The 20,601-nt window shown below is 40.0% G+C and overlaps 1 protein-coding gene across 3 annotated transcripts in view; it reads left to right on the plus strand.

Moving 5' to 3' along the window:
• CAMK2A (calcium/calmodulin dependent protein kinase II alpha) overlaps positions 1–13,254 on the plus strand; it is a 204,783-nt gene extending 191,529 nt beyond the window's left edge. For 2 of the 3 annotated variants that reach the window (XM_056516943.1, XM_056516944.1), the window contains 3 exons: positions 2,565–2,659; positions 3,825–4,053; positions 6,839–13,254. In XM_056516943.1, coding sequence (XP_056372918.1) covers positions 2,565–2,659; positions 3,825–4,053; positions 6,839–6,842 — 328 coding nt within the window. In that variant the 3' untranslated portion in view covers positions 6,843–13,254. Of the gene's footprint in view, positions 1–2,564; positions 2,660–3,824; positions 4,058–6,838 lie in introns of those variants that run through there. The other variant, XM_056516945.1, reaches the window with a different exon arrangement.
• The last annotated feature ends 7,347 nt before the right edge of the window (positions 13,255–20,601 follow it).

The raw sequence follows: 20,601 nt of genomic DNA on the forward strand, positions 1-20,601 counted from the left end.
ATGCCACCTCCAGGCTGTCTCATACTGCCACCATATGTTCTCCTTATGCTGATGCCAGCTCCAGGCTGTCTCATTTTGTCACCATATGTTCTCCTCATGCTTCTACCACCTCCAGGCTGTGTCATTCAGCCACTATATGGTCTCCTCATGCTGCTGCCAACTCCAGGCTGTGTCATTCAGCCACTATATTGTCTGCTCTTGCTGCCGCCAACTCCAAGCTGTGTCATTCAGCCACTAAATGGTCTCCTCATGTGGCCGCCGACTACAGGCTGTGTCATTCAGCCACTATATGGTCTCTGTAATGTCCGTTTATTTTTGCATTTTCCTGTTTTAGGCCCTGTTCAGACCTTGTTTTTCATGCATTATCTGTTTTCTCTGCTTTTCTTCCAGGCGTGGAAGAGTTGAGGCTTTTACACATGTGCTAGGCGGGTGTGGCTATATAACTCCAGCTCAGTCTGTATTCTAGTTACTGTTTATTGAGTGCATTACTACTATGTCTGTTTGTGCAATACACTTCGAACTCTGCTTGAGCATGCACCTTGTATTTATTTTTATTCTGTCAGGGACCGACTAGGGGACCGGGAGAGTGAGCCCTAAACTGACCCTAAAACATCTCTCCCTGCCTACTTGCCCACTCACCCTAAACGGTGAGTGAACAACTGGGAGACGGTCCCTTCTGCGCTAAAGTGCAGTGGCGTAAAAACAAATAATAAACATGGTTGGTCACAGGCCAGAAACGGAAAACTACTAAACATCCAGATATACCAGACAATACAAATACTAACAAGGCAGAATATACAATCAGAACAGAATATAGTGAATTAACAGACAGTTCACTAAACCAGATATCAGAAATATGGCAGACATTATAAAAATGAACAAGACTAGGCAAGATATGAGTATACAGCAGAATCCAGGAGATGAAGGGGATAGCGGAAGAACTGAAAGCCAAAACACTAAACTCAACAGGTAAGTTACTATGAACTATCACAAGCATGTACTAGTACAAAGGATCGAATGAACCAAACAGGATATAAATATAAGACACTGTTAACACTGGGACACAGAACCAGGATACCAAACAGGAATATACAATACAGAGCATAGGTAACAAGCAAGAGTCAGACATAGTGTGAACAGACACATAACAGAAAGGATAATAAATCCTAAAATCGACTAATTTAACACAGACTAAAATACAAGGAGCATGCTATATAACCATGGCTAAAAACCCAGGTAAAATAGCAAGATAAATACAAGGTGCATGCTCAAGCAGACTTGGAAGTGTATTGCACAAACAGACATAGTAGTAATGCACTCAATAACCAGAAACTAGAATACAGACTGAGCTGGAGTTATATAGCCATACCCGCCTAGCACATGTGTGAAAGGCTTAACTCTTCCACGCCTGGAAGAAAAGCAGAGAAAACAGATAATGCATGAAAAACAAGGTCTGAACAGGGCCTAAAACGGGAAAATGCAAAAACAAACAAACGGACTGTCACACCTCAGACCAACCTCTCAGCCCTCAGCTCTCAGCCAAACCTCCGTCATGCCTCAGACAAACCTCGGTCATAACTCAGACAAACCTCTGTCACACTTCAGACAAACCTCTGTTACACCTCAGACAAACCTCCCTCAGCCCTTAGCTCTCAGCCAAACCTCCGTCATGCTTCAGATGTCAGCCGAACAGCCGTTGATGTAAGGTTGTCTTCGATTTGTAGAAAACTGAGAGTGCATGCGCAGCACTCTGCTGACAATGTAGGGCTAAAGCAGGCAGCATTAGGAGCGTAGCCCTGCACATGCGCAGTTGTCTGTACCGCTCAGAGCGCATGATCTGTTTTCCTCCGCTACGCTGTTAGCATAGGGGGGCTGGAAGACTTTAACGGCTGTCCGGCTGACGTCTGAGGCATGATGAAGATTTGGCTGAGAGCTGAGGGAGGTTTGTCTGATGTGTGACCGAGGTTTGTCTGAGGCATGACAGAGGTTTGGCTGAGAGCTTAGGGCTGAGGGAGGTTTGTCTGAGGTGGGACAGAGTTTGTCTGAGGTATGACCGAGGTTTGTCTGAGGCATGACCGAGGTTTGTCTGAAGCCTGATGATGTCCTAATATGGACACCGTATAGTAACATTTTCGGTTTGGTCATGAACCACGCAAACTCAAAGTAGGATGACTAAGTGTTAAAGCTTGTGCCAAACCCACCTATCGTCTGTCTGCTATAGATCTACAAACTATCATGGAAATGGACATTGGCACAAGAATTGTGCATTAGCAGCTTCATAAACTTGTTTTGCATAGTCGAGCAGCTACACACAAGCCATATGATCACTATTCACAATAGTAAGCATTGTCTAGAGTGGTGTAAAGCAGGCCACCACTGGAAATGTATTCTCTAGGGTATTACATTTCACTGTCTGGCAATTTGATGGATGAAAGGAGGTCCATAAAGAATGGAAAAATTCTATTGACTAAGCGTCATCACCTGAATCTTAACAAATACCTTTAAGATAATTTAGAATGTAAATTTCTAGAGATATGAATTTAGCTTCCTTCTGTCTCCTCTAGCAAAATGTGTGACCCTGGAATGACAGCATTTGAGCCTGAAGCACTGGGCAACCTAGTGGAGGGTCTAGACTTTCATCGCTTCTACTTTGAAAATTGTGAGTTATTCTCAACCCTATCCTATAATAAATACATGCTAACCTAATGTACATTGGTTTTATGATAACCAGATATGTCAAAAGAGGTTTGATTTATTAGGTTCTCTTAGATGAAGATCTTATAGGCCTTATTTATGAAGGAATTTTCCCCCTGGTATGAGCTGATCGGCATCATGCCTCATAAGGGGTTTTTGCCTTCCTCTGGATCACAGTAGGGTTATAGGTTAAACTTGATGGACATTTGTCTTTTTTAACCTTATAAACTATGTTAATATGTATTACATTCACATGTATGATGTTTAAAGGGGTACTCCACTGCCCCAGCGTTCAGAACATTTTGTTCCGAACACTGGGTGCGCCCTGCAGGGGTCATGACATAATAGCCACGCTCCTCGTGATGTCACGCCACTACCCTCAATGCCAGTCTATGGGAGCGGAGTGGCAGTCACCACGTCCCCTCCTATAGACTTGCATTGAGGGGGCATGGCATGACATCATGAGGGGCGTGGCCGTGATGTCACGACCCCCGCAGTCAGTACCCAGCGTTCGGAACAACATTTTCGGAACACTGGGGCAGTGGAGTACCCTTTAATTCAATTCCAACAACTTCTTCTTGGAGCATTATTTTTTTTCAGTGTTGATTTGGTGTGTGCGTCATAGGTTAAACATATCCGTAGGGTCCTAATCACCAGACAAAAAGCCCCCCCAATTACAGGTAACATATGTGTTGGTGACCAGACAAATATCTAACATGCAGGGGTCCTCCTGATTCTTCTAAACCATTATCTGTATTTCAACTGCCCCATCCCTTTGTTTTTAGGGAGATAAGCAACCGCCAGAGGAGTCTGAGGAGAGGTAGCTGTCAGCCAAAAGTATGAACCAACAGCTATCATAAGTGTATGACCAATTAAGGCTCCCATTGGGCTAATACATGTATATATATATACATCTGGTGGAGGTCTACATTAGTAAACTGTGTGAATAGACCCTTGCTGTTACCATTTACTGTCTTGCACTACAAGAGATAGCCAATGAACAAGTGTGGTGCTTTTACTGGAAAAAAATGTCATTTTTATAATATAGTAAGTGCAACTCATATTTTTAAGCTGTATATGCAATAGATAATAAAAAAAAATTAATGATAAAATTTTTTGTCTTTTTCCAGTGTGGTCCCGAAGCAATAAACCCCTTCATACAACCATCCTCAACCCTCACATCCATTTGATGGGAGATGAGTCTGCCTGCATTGCCTACATACGCATCACTCAGTATCTGGATACCAGTGGTGTTCCCCGCACTGCCCAATCAGAGGAGACATGTATCTGGCACCGCCGTGATGGAAAATGGCAAAATGTTCATTTCCACCGATCGGGAGCCCCTTCTGTTCTCCCACAGTAAGAGCTTTGATTGATCTGTAGATTTTCAAGATTTATTTAAATATAAGAAATCTTACCATTGGCTTAACACCCTTTCCATCCCTTCTAAAAGAGAAGGACAGTGTAACCTTTCACATCATTGGTTGCAGCCACTGTGGAAATTTATATCATCCTTTGTAAAGACTAACCCGAATAGTGATTTCTAGATACTATAGCTGCTTGGGAACTGCCTTTAGGATTTTGTATCCTTGTAAAACATGTTAAAGGGTTACTCCGGTTGAATTTTTTTTTCTTAAATCAACTAGTGTCAGAAAGTTAAACAAATTTGTAAATTACTTATATTTAAAAATCTTAATCCTTTCAGCACTTATCAGCTGCTGTATGCTAAAGAGGAAGTTCTTTTCTTTTTGAATTTATTTTCTATCTGACCACAGTGCTCTCTGCTGACACTTCTGTCCAGGTCAGGAACTGTCAGCTCAGAGGTTTCAGCAGAGAGCACTGTGGTCAGACAGAAAAAAAAATTCAAAAAGGAAAGAACTTTCTCCATAGTATACAGCAGCAAATAAGTACTGGAAGGGTTAGGATTTTTTAAATATAAGTACTTTACAAATCTGGGTAAGATAGCAATAGAACATGACAATAAATGTAGAAGAAATAATAGCCTACCTTCCAGATAAGATATAGTAATGCTTCAATATGCTGAGACAATGTGAGTGATACTCTGAAACATGAATAAAATATTTTAGATGTATATAAAACTAAATACAATCTCTGTAAAAATGCATCAATGCTGGTCTAAAAATTACCACGTATGGAATACCTGATATGTAAAGTGCAATGTGATATAAACAGTTGATTAAGCAGTTGTGTAGAAGCACTTTCTTTAGACAATTAATGAATCTTTCCTTTGGTTTAGCGGGCCCGTTTTAGGGGTACTCCAGCGCTGCAATTAGGATGATAAAAAAAGCTCCTTAATGCCTAATGGTAGGTGATATCCCAAGGTGGTATTCCTTCCAAGGTGGTATTGGTCTTCTAACGGAGCAGTGGGAGAGCGCTCCGGCCGGTAGCGCCTTAACCAGCCTGCGTCCTCGTTGTAAGTAGATCGATGGAGTGAGTGGTTGATAGTCACATCACTATGGAGACATGTAGTGTCCACAAAGCTATCAACGCATTTCGGAAATGCTACGGATTTCCTTCGTCGGGATGAGCTATGTGGATGTGTAGCCAGTACTTATAAGAGGACACGATCTTGATATTAACCCTATGTTGATTCCCCTAGGGTTAAATCTGTTTAACTTTCTGGCACCTGTTGATTTAAAAAAAAATCCATGGGACTACCCCTTTAAGCACTGTTCAAATCACTTTTTAAGCCTACGTTTAGTCCCTTTGTTTGGAAAGCTCCATTTTTTTTTTTTAACAATTGTACCTGTTAAACAGATTAATAGGGATCCATTGGGATCCATTGTCATATGGAGACTAAAAAAGTGTTCTTTGTTACACTTCAGTATACTGCAAAAAGTATGGTGTAGCATAGTAGACTATTATATTCTGTACTTTGGGATACATAAAAAAATTTATCACATACCATATTGGCCTATGCAGTATTGTTCAACAGATTCCTCGGGAAGCTCCATTGACCTGTCAATTTATTAACATTGGTGTTTACTGAGGCAGAAATGTAGGGACCTTCTTCCTATCTTTATCCTAAGCTAACCCCAAACCAGTGGTACTGTAGATAGCCACCTAACACACACTTAGCATTAAAATGTACCTGCTACTAGCCACCTGACACACATGTAAAACAACTGCCTGCCATAATACCACTCTGAGTTAGCATAAGATGAGGAGAGAAGGGAGGTTCCTGCATTTCTGCTAGTGATTGTGTCCATAGTTGGACAGCTACATCATTGGAGCTTCTCCAGTGATGCATTCTGGGATTAGGCAACATATCCCACTGTATGTACATACAGTGTAAAATGTAACAATCATAACAGAAAAAGAAAGCGAGAGGCCACTCACCATGTCCGTGTTCCCAGGTATATCTTTCTTTTCTTTCTTTTCAGTGCTTTAAAATAGCCTGTGAGGCAAGGCCAGACGCCTGGATGGCCACGCCATCCAGGCGTCTGACCTTGCCTCACCAGCTATTTTAAAGCACTGAAAAGAAAGATATACCTGGGAACACGGACATGGTGAGTGGCCTCTCACTTTCTTTTTCTGTTATGGTTGAACTGCTTACACCTATTTGAGATTGAGCACCACCAACACTGACCCAAGGTTTTCTCACCCCCCCAGAAGTCACCAGACTGCCCATACACACCTTGGATACAGCCAGGTTGTTGCCGACGACTGCTTCTTCCTTAACCATAAAATGTAACAATGACTATAATATTAGCCAGACTAGTACCACCCAAAAAGAAGTCGGCTGTGTTGGAAATTTTCTCAGAATATTTTCTTCTCCAGGTGTCATGCCATGATCATGTATGGTCACTTTAAACAACTTTAATGGCCAATATGGACTAAAATGTGTATGGCTGCGTCTGTGAAGTAATTATTTATCAGACAATTGTTTGTTCATGGGGTTTTCAACCATTAACGTTATCTAATCTTTATGGCCATCTTAAGTTGGGTATCCTCCCAACATATACCTCCTATAGTAGGCCAAATTGCCAAGTGAACCGGGCCTTATTAGTATCATCTGACTGTCTAGGCTATCATGAACACTGCAAAACTCAACATAGAGAAAGTACAGCACGTACTATCACAGTTGTATTTTTGTTAATAAGATTTTTTTTCTATGTTTCAGCTGAATCTCCAGCTTTGGTCAAGGACAATAATTATCAACATCAGAAGAAGTCCCATCAGTCTTCTGTTTCTCTTTCCCATTCTCTCCTCTCTCTCTCTCTTTGCAACTCTCTTACCCATTGGTCCATCCATGCATTTCTTTCTTTAAATGATATACCAGGTGACAGGTGGTATTGAACAGTGTGTGAGTGTACAACGTGTGTGCGAGCCTGAGTGTTGACGTGTCCTATGCACATTCCTGGTCATCTACCAAGTTAGAGAGAGGGGGGGGACATATTTCTCTGGAAATTACTGTCATCGCAGACTGGTCCAGTGACATAACCAGCTATATACACCAACCATCACAGAATGAATATTGTTTTGTAGTATTTTAATGTAACACTGGAGACACCGGTTTATATAACGTGCACGTTCAAGGCCGACCAATCCCTTTTAATACGGGCCTGGTGTAATTTTTTGTAATCCCATCAACTCCAGAAAAGGCATTAAAATAGCCTCATACTTCAAAAGAAACTAAAAGCACAAGTTATCACATTCTCAATGGAGGCTCCTTTCAATTCTTGGACCTTCTGGAGTTGTTTTTATGAGATCATTGACCATCAGTCACTTCTCCAGTATTATTTCTGAAATTCTAAAAGCTAAGGTTGCCTTAAATACCAGAGCATCCTAATATATATATATATATATATATATATATATATATATATATATATATACCTAAAATAGCAGTCCAGGGAGAATAAAGTAATAAAAACTACAATAAAATGACAGCTAAGTGTCCGGTCTATATCTTGCTCTGCGGTGCCCCCAGCTGCAGCATGTTTTCAGAGAATGCGTATGTATTAAAGAGCTAAAGGGTTGATAGTATTAAAGGTGCAAAGCAATCTAAAGCAATGTTGTGCAGAACGGACAAACAATAAAAAATAAAGTTCAGCGCAGACTGATAATTCAAGCTATAGTAATAATAAATATATATAAATATTCTTACATATAAATATATTTTGTGGGAATACATCAGTGTGTTAAAAAAAAATCTGTATTTCTATTTGAGATCTATTTATGCATGCTTTTTATAGAAGTATCACATTCTTGTTATCGCAGAGAAAAATCTTTTTTTTTTTTTTTTTTTATCGTTAAAAGCAGTGTATTCCTATTGCGTCCATCCAAGGGTGGATGAGGGTACTGCTTAATTTTTGAAACTTTTTGAAAGTTTGTTAATGCTTATACAATATTCGGCAATTGGTTGAAAATGAAATATTTTTTTTTCTTTGCATTTTCATAGGTTTAGAGTGTAGTTTCATTTTTAGTGAGGTGCAGGTTCTGATTTTAACTCAGTGACTGCTTTATTATATTCATAGGAAAGCCCTTCGTAAAAAAGATGCTTCCTAGTGTACAGGGCATTCATATTTTTCGTCCTCTGCATGGTGGCTTCTAAAATTGACAAAGTCTACAGATGAGATGGTGAAGGCATGTTTACAATGTAGATACAATAGTGATTTGTCCTGTTAGGCTGCTTATCAAATCTCGATATGATAAATGTGTAGGGTCCTTGTTACGCTTTCTAAAAAAAAGAAAAAAAAAAAGACAAAAACGCCAGAGAATGACCGATTGTCTCAGAATGTGGTGTTTATTACTTTTTTCAGTGAAGATGTGGAGTTTTACAATGTCCTGTTTGTAGATTCTACCCTCTAAAAATTCAGAGGTTGCTTGTTTTTGCATCTCAGAAGTTGAACAGAAGAAAATCTGAGAGAAAATGTCAAATCTTCAAGTCTTGCCGACGGTACAAATTTTTGTCTGAATAGAACTACGATGGGTCTTGCCATGTGCAAAGGATACTCAAGGACTTTTTAAGATCTCAATCTCAATGGTGTTGTCATATCAGGAATGGAAAAGACATTGGGACTTTCAAAGACCAAGCCTCTGGTGATCACTCGCTCTAGTCATCGTGCTGTGACCCGTGGTGGTTTATGGTGGAGGTTACTCTTCTTATAGATGATAATCCATGACTTTTTCTTGATTGACCATCAACTTTTATTGCTGAATTTGATTTATTTCTGTAAATAAAAGATTTACTAGGCCCAGAGATCGTGGTCTAAGAGAATACCTACAAACACCTCCATTCTTCGCAATCCATGGAGACAATGTCATTTTTGTAATAGAGAATTATGAGTATAGGCCAATCTTTCAATCCCAGTATGGTTTTATATTTGGCCTTGTAAACAGTATTTGACCTTCCAGCCGAACAAGGCTTTCTCTGTTGACTAGGCAAAAATTGTTGCATGGTATAAATGTTTCCAAAATCTGGGCTGTGCCAAATGTCTCCATAAAGGAGACTTAGTTTAGTTTTTTTTGCATTCACTTCTAGATGTAAATTATAAGAGCAGGGTTTTTTGCAGAATGTCTTGTCTATAGTCTTCCAAAAATTGTACATTTCTTGTGTTGCACCTCTCCTCCAACATCATCCCTCTCACCTGCAACATGGTTGTTTTTTTTATTTTACCACAGTTTTGGGTTACATTTTGAAATGTCTTTTGGTTGGATCTTAGAGCCAGTAAGATTTAGTTGGGAAGAATTGTGCATAAGAAAAAAATGTTGTTGTCTATGAGTTGTAACCTCAATTAGTAGATATATTTTAGAATATAAAGGCTAAATCTTATCAGCTAATGGCTCAAAAACATTTGGTAAATGTTCCCAAAGCTTGTTTTTGTCCATGTCTATTACTTGGCTTAGCATTGCTGCAAAAATCCAAGCAACACTGGTTACTATACGAACACCATTAATGAAACAATACAATAATAAACAAATGAAATGTATCATATGTAAAGCTATCAGAGTTGGACTGTGCCACCAAAGTAACCGAGGATACTCAATTCCTTTAATTAAAATTTTAATTAATTCACAAATAACCTAAGATCTGTGTGCAATAATATAAAAAAAGTAAAATTTTTAATGGTTCTGTACATATAGAGGCTAGGGCCAGAAAAACCCCAATCACGACTCTGAACGCTACAACCTGTTATAAGAGGGCCTGTCAAGCTTTACTATAAGAATATGCCTATATTTTAAAAGAGAAGGAACACCAGCGAACTTTCATTGACTAACTGCTTCTTAGGATTTGTTTAGAACAGGCTCAAAAATGATCTTGTTTGTCTTGACTTTTGAGGTGTATTTTGCTATTACTCTACTTTATGAATGTATTCTATTGAGTGACCAAATAATTGTTGCCTTATCTGCACCTTTGAATTGAACAGTGTTAAAGTCAGACAGAACTGGTTAAATTCTTGATCCATTGGGGGTGTTTTAAGCTTGGTGGATCTAGATCTTATAGCAATGAAATGATAGTTTTGACTGTTTTATACAATTTCCTACATTTGTCAATGTAATTTTTTTCAGATACTCACAGCCTACCAAGTTAGGTCTAGACCATCTACAACTTACCAGTTGCAAGGAACGCAGGATAAAAAGTAGAGATTTTGTGCTTACTGTTGACTAACTTTTCAATTAATAGGTCATTCCTCAGTAATATTACTAGTTGCAAGTGCATTGGTAGGACGCATGTTTTTGGAAATTTGTTTAACTCACAAATTATATAGTGTACCTTCTCTGTGCACAGATTATTTTTCTGTATAATATTACTGTGGATTCTGTATATTGTTATTATGGTTGTCTATGCAGTCCCATTTGATAAATATAAAATAAAAGTATAATATTATGTTAGCTAATGGAACCCCCTTAAATGGTCACCCAAGCAACTTCTTATGCCTGCCAATTAAAGTGATGGACCACTTTATCCCTGCTACATAGGATAACATCCCAGGGTATGTCTTTGGATGCTGAGCTCAGTTATTCACTTTCAATGAAGAGGGTAAGGTGGTTGTCTGGTGGGCCCATGTTTCTATGCAGCCTTTTTGTTATAATGATTAAAGATATTTTGTTCCTGAGTTTGAGGCTACTTTTGCAAAGACGTCTGATCTCTTGCCATTGATTCTGTGTTCTTTGGGTGCCTGATTCATGGTTTAGCTAATGTAAGATCTTAAAATTTCAGTTTCTTGTTATTTTTAAGATGTATAATGGCACATAATCATTCTTGAATATTGATGCATGTTTCCTATGACCAGTGTACTTGTGTTCTAAAAAAAACTTGCATGTGTTCTAGTGAAGTGATGCCTCTGAAGCAAACCAGGTTACACTTTCTTCAAAGATAAGGGTTTTACCAGAGCCATATTTCCATACGGTAACCTGCACAGAAGTGCCAGAGGATCTGTATGACATAGCAACCAGTCATATGCTTTCTTTGATTTAGCATCTTAGCAATCTTTAGTTATATAGGGTAGGATATTAGCCAAGGTAAGGAGAGCATCCCAGTATGCACAACTGAGCACATTTTGGTTTAGCTGATAATAGAATGGGCCATGAACTAACTTATTCATTATAAGAATGGTCACTCTACTGGTGCGAGTACTTGTTTACTTGCCAAGACCAGTCATGCTCCAAAATGCATGTTATCTATTTGCTACCGGTAGCAGATCATCTTCAACCAGCAATCCGTGGGATTAGCAAATCTGCATGGGGTTGTGTATGGTTTTGGTGCTCATAGTGCTGAAGAATACTATAGAAATGGGGAACTGTGGAATTGAAACAACCTTCCCCAAGCATCAATCTTCAGTTGCTGGAGACACTGTTCAACACTGGCCCCCCATCATGTCTTGGCCATAGAGTAATGGCTTGGCCTATCTCTTTGACATGTGCACCCTTTTTGTTGGATAAGGCCAGGGCAACAATCACTCTCATAGGCCAAACACTCATTTGTCAGCTAAACAAAGGGTTTTGCAAGGTTTAATAATAGTAATTCATCAGGTGTACAACGACCTTAGAATAGGGTATGTCCAAATGATGAAAGAATAGGGCCGCAAAAACAACCCAGTGGTTGTTTATGCAGGCCTGGCTGCCAGATACCAAACAATGTAATAGGGTAGGGGATGTTAGTGAAGGGCCCTCATATGGGGGAGGGGATCAGCCCTAATATGTGAATGCAGATTGCTTCCAGCATCTTCAGGAATGCCATAATGCAGACCAACAGAAATGCTTCTGGGATGCTGAAAGGACAATTACACATTTCAATATTTTTTTCCCATAAACCCTTCTGTTGCTGCATTTTAACTAATTTCTACAATAAAAATTCTTACAAATGTTCTGCTAAAAAATGGCCTCTGTTTGGATATTTTCTAAAAGTTCATGTTAGATTAGTGTTCTGAAAATATTTTTCAGAAGTACTGTATGTAAAACTTTTTCTATTTTGGACTATGTCCTAACATTTTAACAGGTTAAAATCCAGTTTATCACCAAGTATTCAATGATCCTGCAGCGCCACCACATGGGAAATGAGGCATGACATTGTTCTCAAATAAAATCAATAGGTTGTCAACTTAAAGGAGATGTCTCATACCTAAAATTACAGAAAAACCTATCCTGCGGATAGGGGATAAGTTTTAGATCACGAGGGCGGGGAGGGTTGTCTCACCGCTGGGGCCCCGATGATCTCCTGTATGAAGCCCTCCTCTCCCTGGCGGGGGGGGGGGGGAAGACACAACGCCCCACTGAAGAGGGGGCCACCAAGCCCCTCCATATATCTCTATGGGAAGCCATTCGGCTATCTTCGTGCTCTACCATAGAGATATATGGAGGGTCGTGGCACCCACTTCAGGCAGGGATCATGACAGCTTCGGGCCCCATCAGTCAGACCCTTTACCATCTAAAACTTTTAATACAAATGTGTTGGGGGCTGCAGAGTGAAGGACACCTTGTAGCCAATCTTTTCTCTGACTTATAAATGAGGGTCCTAAAAGAAGGAACCCCAATCTATTAACTTATAATTCCTCAAAAGTATATTTAAAAATGGGACACCCCCTTTAAAGCATCTGACTGCTTGCCATGGACTACATAGTTTTTGTTCAGGATTGGTGCAATATTTTATAGAAACTCTCCTATGACTATATTATCTACACTTGATAGACCTCATTCCTAGTTCAGACAGTTTACAGATTGTTCTTATCATAGCAAGTGATGTCTGATCAAGGATTTTTGTGTCTAAAGATACAGTATATCCTGCTAAAGACACTGACCCTGTAACAGGTGAGAGGCCAAAACACAAGTCATTCTCCTCTAGTCATAAAATAAACCGTAAAATAAAATTACAAATACTCTAAAATATATATTTATTTCTTCTATAAGTATTGAGACCGTGCACCGGTGTAACGTGTTGCAGAGATATTTGTTCAGGTTGACTTTATTTTTATTTTTAGCCTGCGGCTGTTACACTAATACGGTGGTGGTGAATAAACTGGCACATTTTTTGCTGGCTGTATATTTTAATCTTGATGTCTAATTTCAATAAATGGCACAATCTGAAACATGCAATGTCTCACTTGTCACTTTCTGTTCTGGTTATATGTTCTTAAAGGGAACCTGTCATCAGTTTCCTGTTCTCTGGACCAGGAGTCATTGGGGCAGTCCCTAGTGGCTTCTGCCTACCCTATCAGCTGTGATTGATACCGCAATAGGGAAAGGTCTATCAATCAAGGCCGGTGGGGTCGGGAGAAGCCATCGGGGGTCAATCTAATGACTTGTAGATCAGGCAACATGTAAGCATTGACAAGAAGACCTGAAAGCTTACAGTCTGGACAACATGAAGAGGATCTTTAATGTATCAGCTTATGTAAATAAACTCACTACTGACCTAATAACGTTTTATAAAGATATGGTTTCAAAGTGTTGTTCCATCGGGGAAAACTCTTCTTAAAATAATGTTTCCTTAGCAGTATAATAAAAAACTAACCCCAGTTATATGGTAGTGTGCCAGTGCTTTGATCCTTCTCCATTATGTCCATATGCACTAAAAGGGTGAAAGGAAAGGTGTTATTTGTATAGAGTAATGATCTCAGGTACTAAGTAAAGTGTGAAGGACCTATTAACTTGTATAACATACATGGAAGAGCAAGAAGTTGCAAATTATATATTCTCACCTTAATTCTTGGACCTAACGTGGTCCAGTTATCCTTCTGCTTCATAAAGGCACACCAGCATAGGATAGCTTTGGGGCTGTGTTGAATATGTTGTATTGGAAGCCTAAGGCTGCACTTCTGCCCCACAGTATTTTAGTTCATTATGATATTGTTAATCTGGAAGTATCTATAAAGGTTGCAATCATATTCGTGCCTTAGACCAAGCCCAAAAGGTCCCGAATATACTCAATGACTAAAAAAAAATGCACCCAGATAGATATGGTGGATTTCTACTAAATTCAGCATGCAGTTATGGCAGATATGTATATGGTTAGAGGTTTGGTCTGTTTAGACATTAAAGGAGTACTCTGGTGCAGAGTATTCCTGCTCTGTCCTGCCCGGGCTGCAAAATAAATGAAAATAAACCATCACTCACCTCCCTGGGTTCCCACGGAGCGCCACTACAGCTGATCGGTCCTCCGGTCCATCCTCTTCATACTTCCGTGTGAACGAAGCGTCACATGGTGCTCAGCCTATCGCTGGCCGAGGCAGAACATCGCGGCCGCCGGCGCTGGAGGACCGATCAGCTGTAGTGGCGCTTTGCGGGAACCCAGGGAGGTGAGTGATGGTTTATTTTCATTTATTTTGCAGCCCGGGCAGGACGGAGCAAGAATACTCTGCACCAGAGTACTCCTTTAAGGCTTACCACAAAACGACATTAAAGTGCTTTCCTCATTGCCCTATAAAAAGTCCCTCAGGCTACTTTTGGGTAGTGTACCTCTTGGTGAAAGATTAATTGACTGCTAGACATCCTCTACAGTATACTAAAAGGCATTTTGCTGAGTTGATAGACCTTTAGAGGGGGTGCTATACTGGACTGATAGGAGCAGTATTGTCATTTTGACATCTTTTTCCACCATCTAGACTGTGCTGACTATACTGCTAGGTGGTGTTGGGACCATTGGTAACCATCCAGACACAGTTAGGGTTTCATTACACATCCCTGTATAACAAAAAAAAAAAAGTTTTTGCCGCTCACCCCTCCAGATAATAAGTCCAGAACTCCGCCAGGCAGTCAGGTGCACAGGGTGTTGCAGTCAATTGCAGGTAGAGACTCAATAACAGGAAAAGGGAGTGAAATCCCAGCACTCCCAACACAGGCTTCTTCCAAAAAAAACATACCAACTTTATTACAAAATCATTAAAAACAGCAAGGCGGACTACTAAAAATGTAAAGACAACCTACAACATTGTCTGTAAGTTTCTAGTAGCTTACCTTGTATTTTTAATGATTTTGGCATATTTCATGGAAGAAGTCTGTGTCCGGAGTGCTGGAATTTTACTCCCTTTGGAGTCTTCCTGTTATTACATATCCCTGTCTTTGCCAGGACCATTTCCAAGCGCTTAGCAGAAGGAAATTTGATTTCCCGGAGACAGCCAACCAGGATTGTCATTGACATCTCTTTAATTTGCAGTGATATTGTGAACAATAACCCAGGACTGCAATGGACCGGAATTGTATTTTCTTTAGCACTGAATCCAGGCAGAGCCGGTTTTAGACTAAGGGTCTATTCACATGGCAGAACTTCACCTGAAGTGAAAGCCCAATACATGTCTTTGGGTTTCCGCTCTTCCATTGATGGAATTCCCCAAGTGAAAATTCCAAAGTGTTAAAAGGAGTACGGAAACCCATAGAAGTGTATTGTGCTTTCACTTCAGGTGGAATATCTGACATCCACACTGACATCTATCTGAACAGAATAACTTTAATTGTACTTTTGATTCATATCTTCCAAAAGAAAAAGTCCCAAATTATGGAATTAGTAAGGGAAATTCCCCTCTGCATAGCCACCAATAATTTATATGTTATCATTTATCAAGACAAAGTTTCATTCATAATATCTCCAAAAGGGAAAATCACTGTTGCAGTTATCAACATATCTTGTATTTAATATACTAATTTCTTATGTATACCAATTGCGTATATGCTATATACCGTTGATATCTATGCTGCCATCTTGTGGTCAATTTTGATTACCGTTGTGAGCTAGGGCAGTATTCTCCCATCTAGTGGGCAAATTTAGGTATTACTGTGACTTAGTATGGTATAATGACATCATATTGATCTGCATACTCCATCGTATTTTATATTTCTATATTTTAATTAATAAATTGTATATGTATTTTTACATATTTAATTGTTGATGTCTTATTTGTGCAACAATATTCCTATCTTCCAAATCTTAACGAATAATAGAGCTATTTATTGTGTCGGCCTCTGAGGATATTACTTGTTTAAATAATTTTTTTTTATCCGCGGTCCTCATATTTTTATTTTTGAATGGTAACATTATTACTTTATCTTCCTCGCGTATAAAATATATGACATGGCGGATGCTGGGGATTCACCCCTGTCCCCTATTGATTTACTTGACCGATTTGGTTCGATCTCGGGCGTGCGGGTCAACTTGGCTACGTTCTTCCTCATGGCACTTTCGTCTGGGGTCCCTCTCCCCCTCCCTTCCTTCCGGCTGCTGGTGCGGGGAGTTTCCCGTTTTAGAAACTTAGGGGTGGAGGTAACTGAGTCCCTGCTAGACTATCTATTCCTAAACTTGGAACCGCTCCTGTGCTGCACTGTGGAGCAGTTAACTGCCTTGTCCACACTCCCTCTCTCCCTAGCTGGCAGGATCAACATATTTAAATGATTTACCTTCCTAAATTACTTTTTCATTTTGCCCCCATGATCCCCCCTACGAGATATTTAAATACACTATGAAGGATATTTATCAAGCTCCATAGTAGATTTTTTTTGCGTAAAAAAGTTGCATGTACTTACACACGTACGACTTTTCTATACATGCTGCGACTTTTTGATTTTTGCTTTTTACAATGCACATTTCTGAAATCTGCTCACGTAGTAATTTTTTTTTGTCTTTTTTTACTTTGCAGTGGTCATGTATTTGTCAAATGCGTCAGTCGCTATTTGTGAAGGAAAAAGTCGCCTCTCCGTTTAAAAGTCGCATATGTATTCCAGGTCCAACCTGGCTTACATAAAGTGCATATGTCCGCAGAAAAGGAAATTAACACCGACTTTAACAACTGTTCTTGTTCTGCATCATGCAACAAAGCTACTACATTAATGTTAATTATAGAAAAAAAAATTTTGTTACATTAATATAATTATATTATATTAATTATATATATCTTAAATTACTATAAATTTTAAGGCTGAATATACACACTGCACACCTTGTTAATTTTAGGACATGTTTAGGAAATTTTAAAATGTGTTAAAATATAATAAGGCATAAAATAATTGTGTAAGAATTTTGACAGACTACGTAAATAACCCATTAATCATTATTACATTCATTGGCCCCAGTGTGTTTATAATAATTCATTGGCCCCAGTGTATTTATAATAATTCATTACAGCAAAGACAAAACAAACAAAAAAAAAACAGAAAAAGGTGCGCAGCAATGTCCCGTTAATTCTGATGCAGTAAGGAGCAATGGCAGATGTATGTTGTCTGCTCACCTGGTGGTGTTGTACTGAGCTTACAACACCTATCAGCGTCTATCGCCCGATCGTAGGGCAGTCAGCCAGGAGCGGTCCCGTCCGGAGTGGATCTCAGGTCGGTGTGGCAAGTAGAGGTAAAGTCCGCAACAGTGGACAGATACGAATGCTCCAGTCGGTGCTTCTCCCGTACTTATCCAGGGGAGATCAAGATTAAATATTAACTACTTGGATTAACGAGTGGTGAAGAAAACAGAATTTAATTTATAGCGCTTTTATCCAAATAAATGTAATTCTGTTTTCTTCACCACTCGTTAATCCGAGTAGTTCATATTTAATCTTGATCTCCCCTGGATAAGTACGGGAGAAGCGCCGACTGGAGCATTCGTATCTGTCCACTGTTGCGGACTTTACCTCTACTATAATAATTCATTGGCTTATTCCCCCTTCTGCTGCCTGCTCCTCATCTTCTTGAAGCAGGGCAGCAGTGGGACATGTCAGGAACCGGTGGCGGTGAATGAATGAAGCCGACTTGTCCCGTATGTAGGCTTCATTCATTCGCCACTTGTGACGTCCCCGCTGCTGCCCTGCTCCATGCGCAATCAGTGCACTTCCAGGACATGTCTATTCTCTGCTGCTCATCACCGTCGGGTAAAGAGATGAGCAGCAGAGAATAGACATGTCCTGCGCGATGCGCTGATTGCGCTAGAAGCAGGGCAGCAGCGGGGAAGTGTCGGCTTCATTCATTCACCACCGCCGATTTCTGACCATCGCCCTAAGGCCTGAACCGCTCCTTGGTGCCGGCCATTCATGGCTCCCGGCGGGGGATTTCAAAATGAAAGTTTACACAGTAATATATACATCACAAGGGAGCCGAGCATGCCACCCGCTCCCCTGCTTTATAACTGCTGATCGCATCGGGTCACAGAAGTGAGTCCCGGTGTGATCAATCCCTTATCCCCTGTACTACTACACCAAACATGGAACAGACTCTGTTTCATGATGGGGGTAGTAGTACAAACACTAATGTAGCCTCCCCAGCCATCTGCAGACTCCCGCAGCCAGGGAACTACTACTCCCATCATGGAAAGGATTCTGTTCCATGATATGAGTAGTAGTAGTCATACATTCAGCCACACATTCACACAGGGTTGATAAAGAACTTCGACTATTAATATAAGGAAAACATTTTCTGCTTTAAAAATTGCTTTTGTAAGTGGGTTTCCTGGTTTTTGCTTACGTGCGATTTAATTTATCAAGGTCGTGCAACTATTTGATACATAGGTCGCACGTAAGCAAAAGTAAGTAAAAAAAAAATGTCATAAAAAAGCCATACGTTTGAAAAGAATGATAAATCTCCTTGTATGTGGTGCTCTGGGATCCTTCTACTGGCAGGGAAAAACTTCCAGACTTGGCCAGGCCCTTCTCCAGGCTCCTAAGTGGCAAAGCAGGCTGCCCCTGATGTATATAATTATTTTCTTGCCTCCCAACTGGTATATGCAGCATGGTGGATTGACATGGATCTGTCGAAGTCTGCGACGTTCCTATGAAGCTCTCACTACAGTCAGGTCCATAAATATTGGAACATCGACACAATTCTAACATGTTTTACTCTATATACCCCCACAATGGATTTGAAATGAAATGAACAAGATGTGCTTTAACTCCAGATGGTCAGCTTCAATTTGAGGGTATTTACATCCAAATCAGGTGAACGGTGTAGGAATTACGACAGTTTGCATATGTGCCTCCCACTTGCTAAGAAATAAAAAGTTATGGGACAATTGGCTTCTCAGCTGTTCCATGTCCAGGTGTGTGTTATTCCCTCATTATCCCAATTGCAATGAGCAGATAAAAGGTTCAGAGTTCATTTCAAGTGTGCTATTTGCATTTGGAATATATTGCTGTCAACTCTCAAGATGAGATCCAAAGAGCTGTCACTGTCAGTGAAGCAAGCCATCATTAGGCTGAAAAAGAAAAACCCATCAGAGAGATAGCCAAAACATTAGGCGTGGCCAAAACAACTGTTTTAAAAAAGAAGGAACGCACCGGTGAGCTCAGCAACACCAAAAGACCCGGAAGACCAAGGAAAACAACTGTGGAAGATGACCGAAGAATTCTTTCCCTGGTGAAGAAAACCCCCTTCACAATAGTTGGCCAGATCAAGAACACTCTCCAGGAGGTAGGTGTATGTAGGTAGGTAGGTGTATATGTGTGTCAAAGTCAACAATCAAGAGAAGACTTCACCAGAGTGGAAACCATTGGTGAGCCTCAAAAACAGGAAGGCCAGATTAGAGTTTGCCAAACAATGTCTAAAAAAGCCTTCACAATTCTGGAACAACATCCTATGGACAGATGAGACCAAGATCAACTTGTACCAGAGTCATGGGAATAGAAGAGTATGGAGAAGGAAAGGAACATGATCCTAAGAATACACCTATTCAGTGAAGCATGGTAGTGGGAGTGTCATGGCATAGTGGGCATGTTTGGCTGCCAATGGAACTGGTTCTCTTGTATTTATTGATGATGTGACTGCTGACAAAAGCAGCAGGATAAATTCTGAAGTGTTTTGGGCAATATTATCTGCTCATATTTAGAAAAATGCTTCAGAACTCATTGGGATGACCCAAAGCATACTGCAAAAGCAACCAAAGAGTTTTGTAAGGAAAGAAGTGGAATGTTATGCAATGGCCAAGTCAATCACCTGACCTGAATCCGATTGAGCATTTCCCTTGCTGAAGACAAAACTGAAGGGAAAATGCCCCAAGAACAAGCAGGAACTGAAGACAGTTGAAGTAGAGGCCTGGCAGAGCATCAGCAGGGATGAAACCCAGCAATGTCTGCTGATGTCTATGCGTTCCAGACTTCAGGCTGTAATTGACTGCAAAGGATTTGCAACCAAGTATTAAAAATAAGTTTGATTTATGATTATTATTCTGCCCCAGTACTTTTGGTCCCTAAACAAGTGGGATGCACATATGCAAACGGTTGTAATTCCTACACCGTTCACCTGATTTGGATAAAAATACCCTTAAATTAAAGCTGATAATCTGCAGTTAAATTTTGTTTGTTTCATTTCAAATCCATTGTGGTGGTGTATAGAGTAAAAAATGTTTGAATTGTGTCGATGTCCCAATATTTATGGACCTGACTGTAATACACTTTACAGGAATCACTCTCATTCTTCCTTCCCTATTTCCTTTCAAACTGTAGCTAAAGTGTGGTCCCTGGTGTAAAGTCAATTTCC

Source organism: Hyla sarda, chromosome 4, assembly GCF_029499605.1.
Source record: "Hyla sarda isolate aHylSar1 chromosome 4, aHylSar1.hap1, whole genome shotgun sequence".
NCBI lineage: Eukaryota > Metazoa > Chordata > Amphibia > Anura > Hylidae > Hyla > Hyla sarda.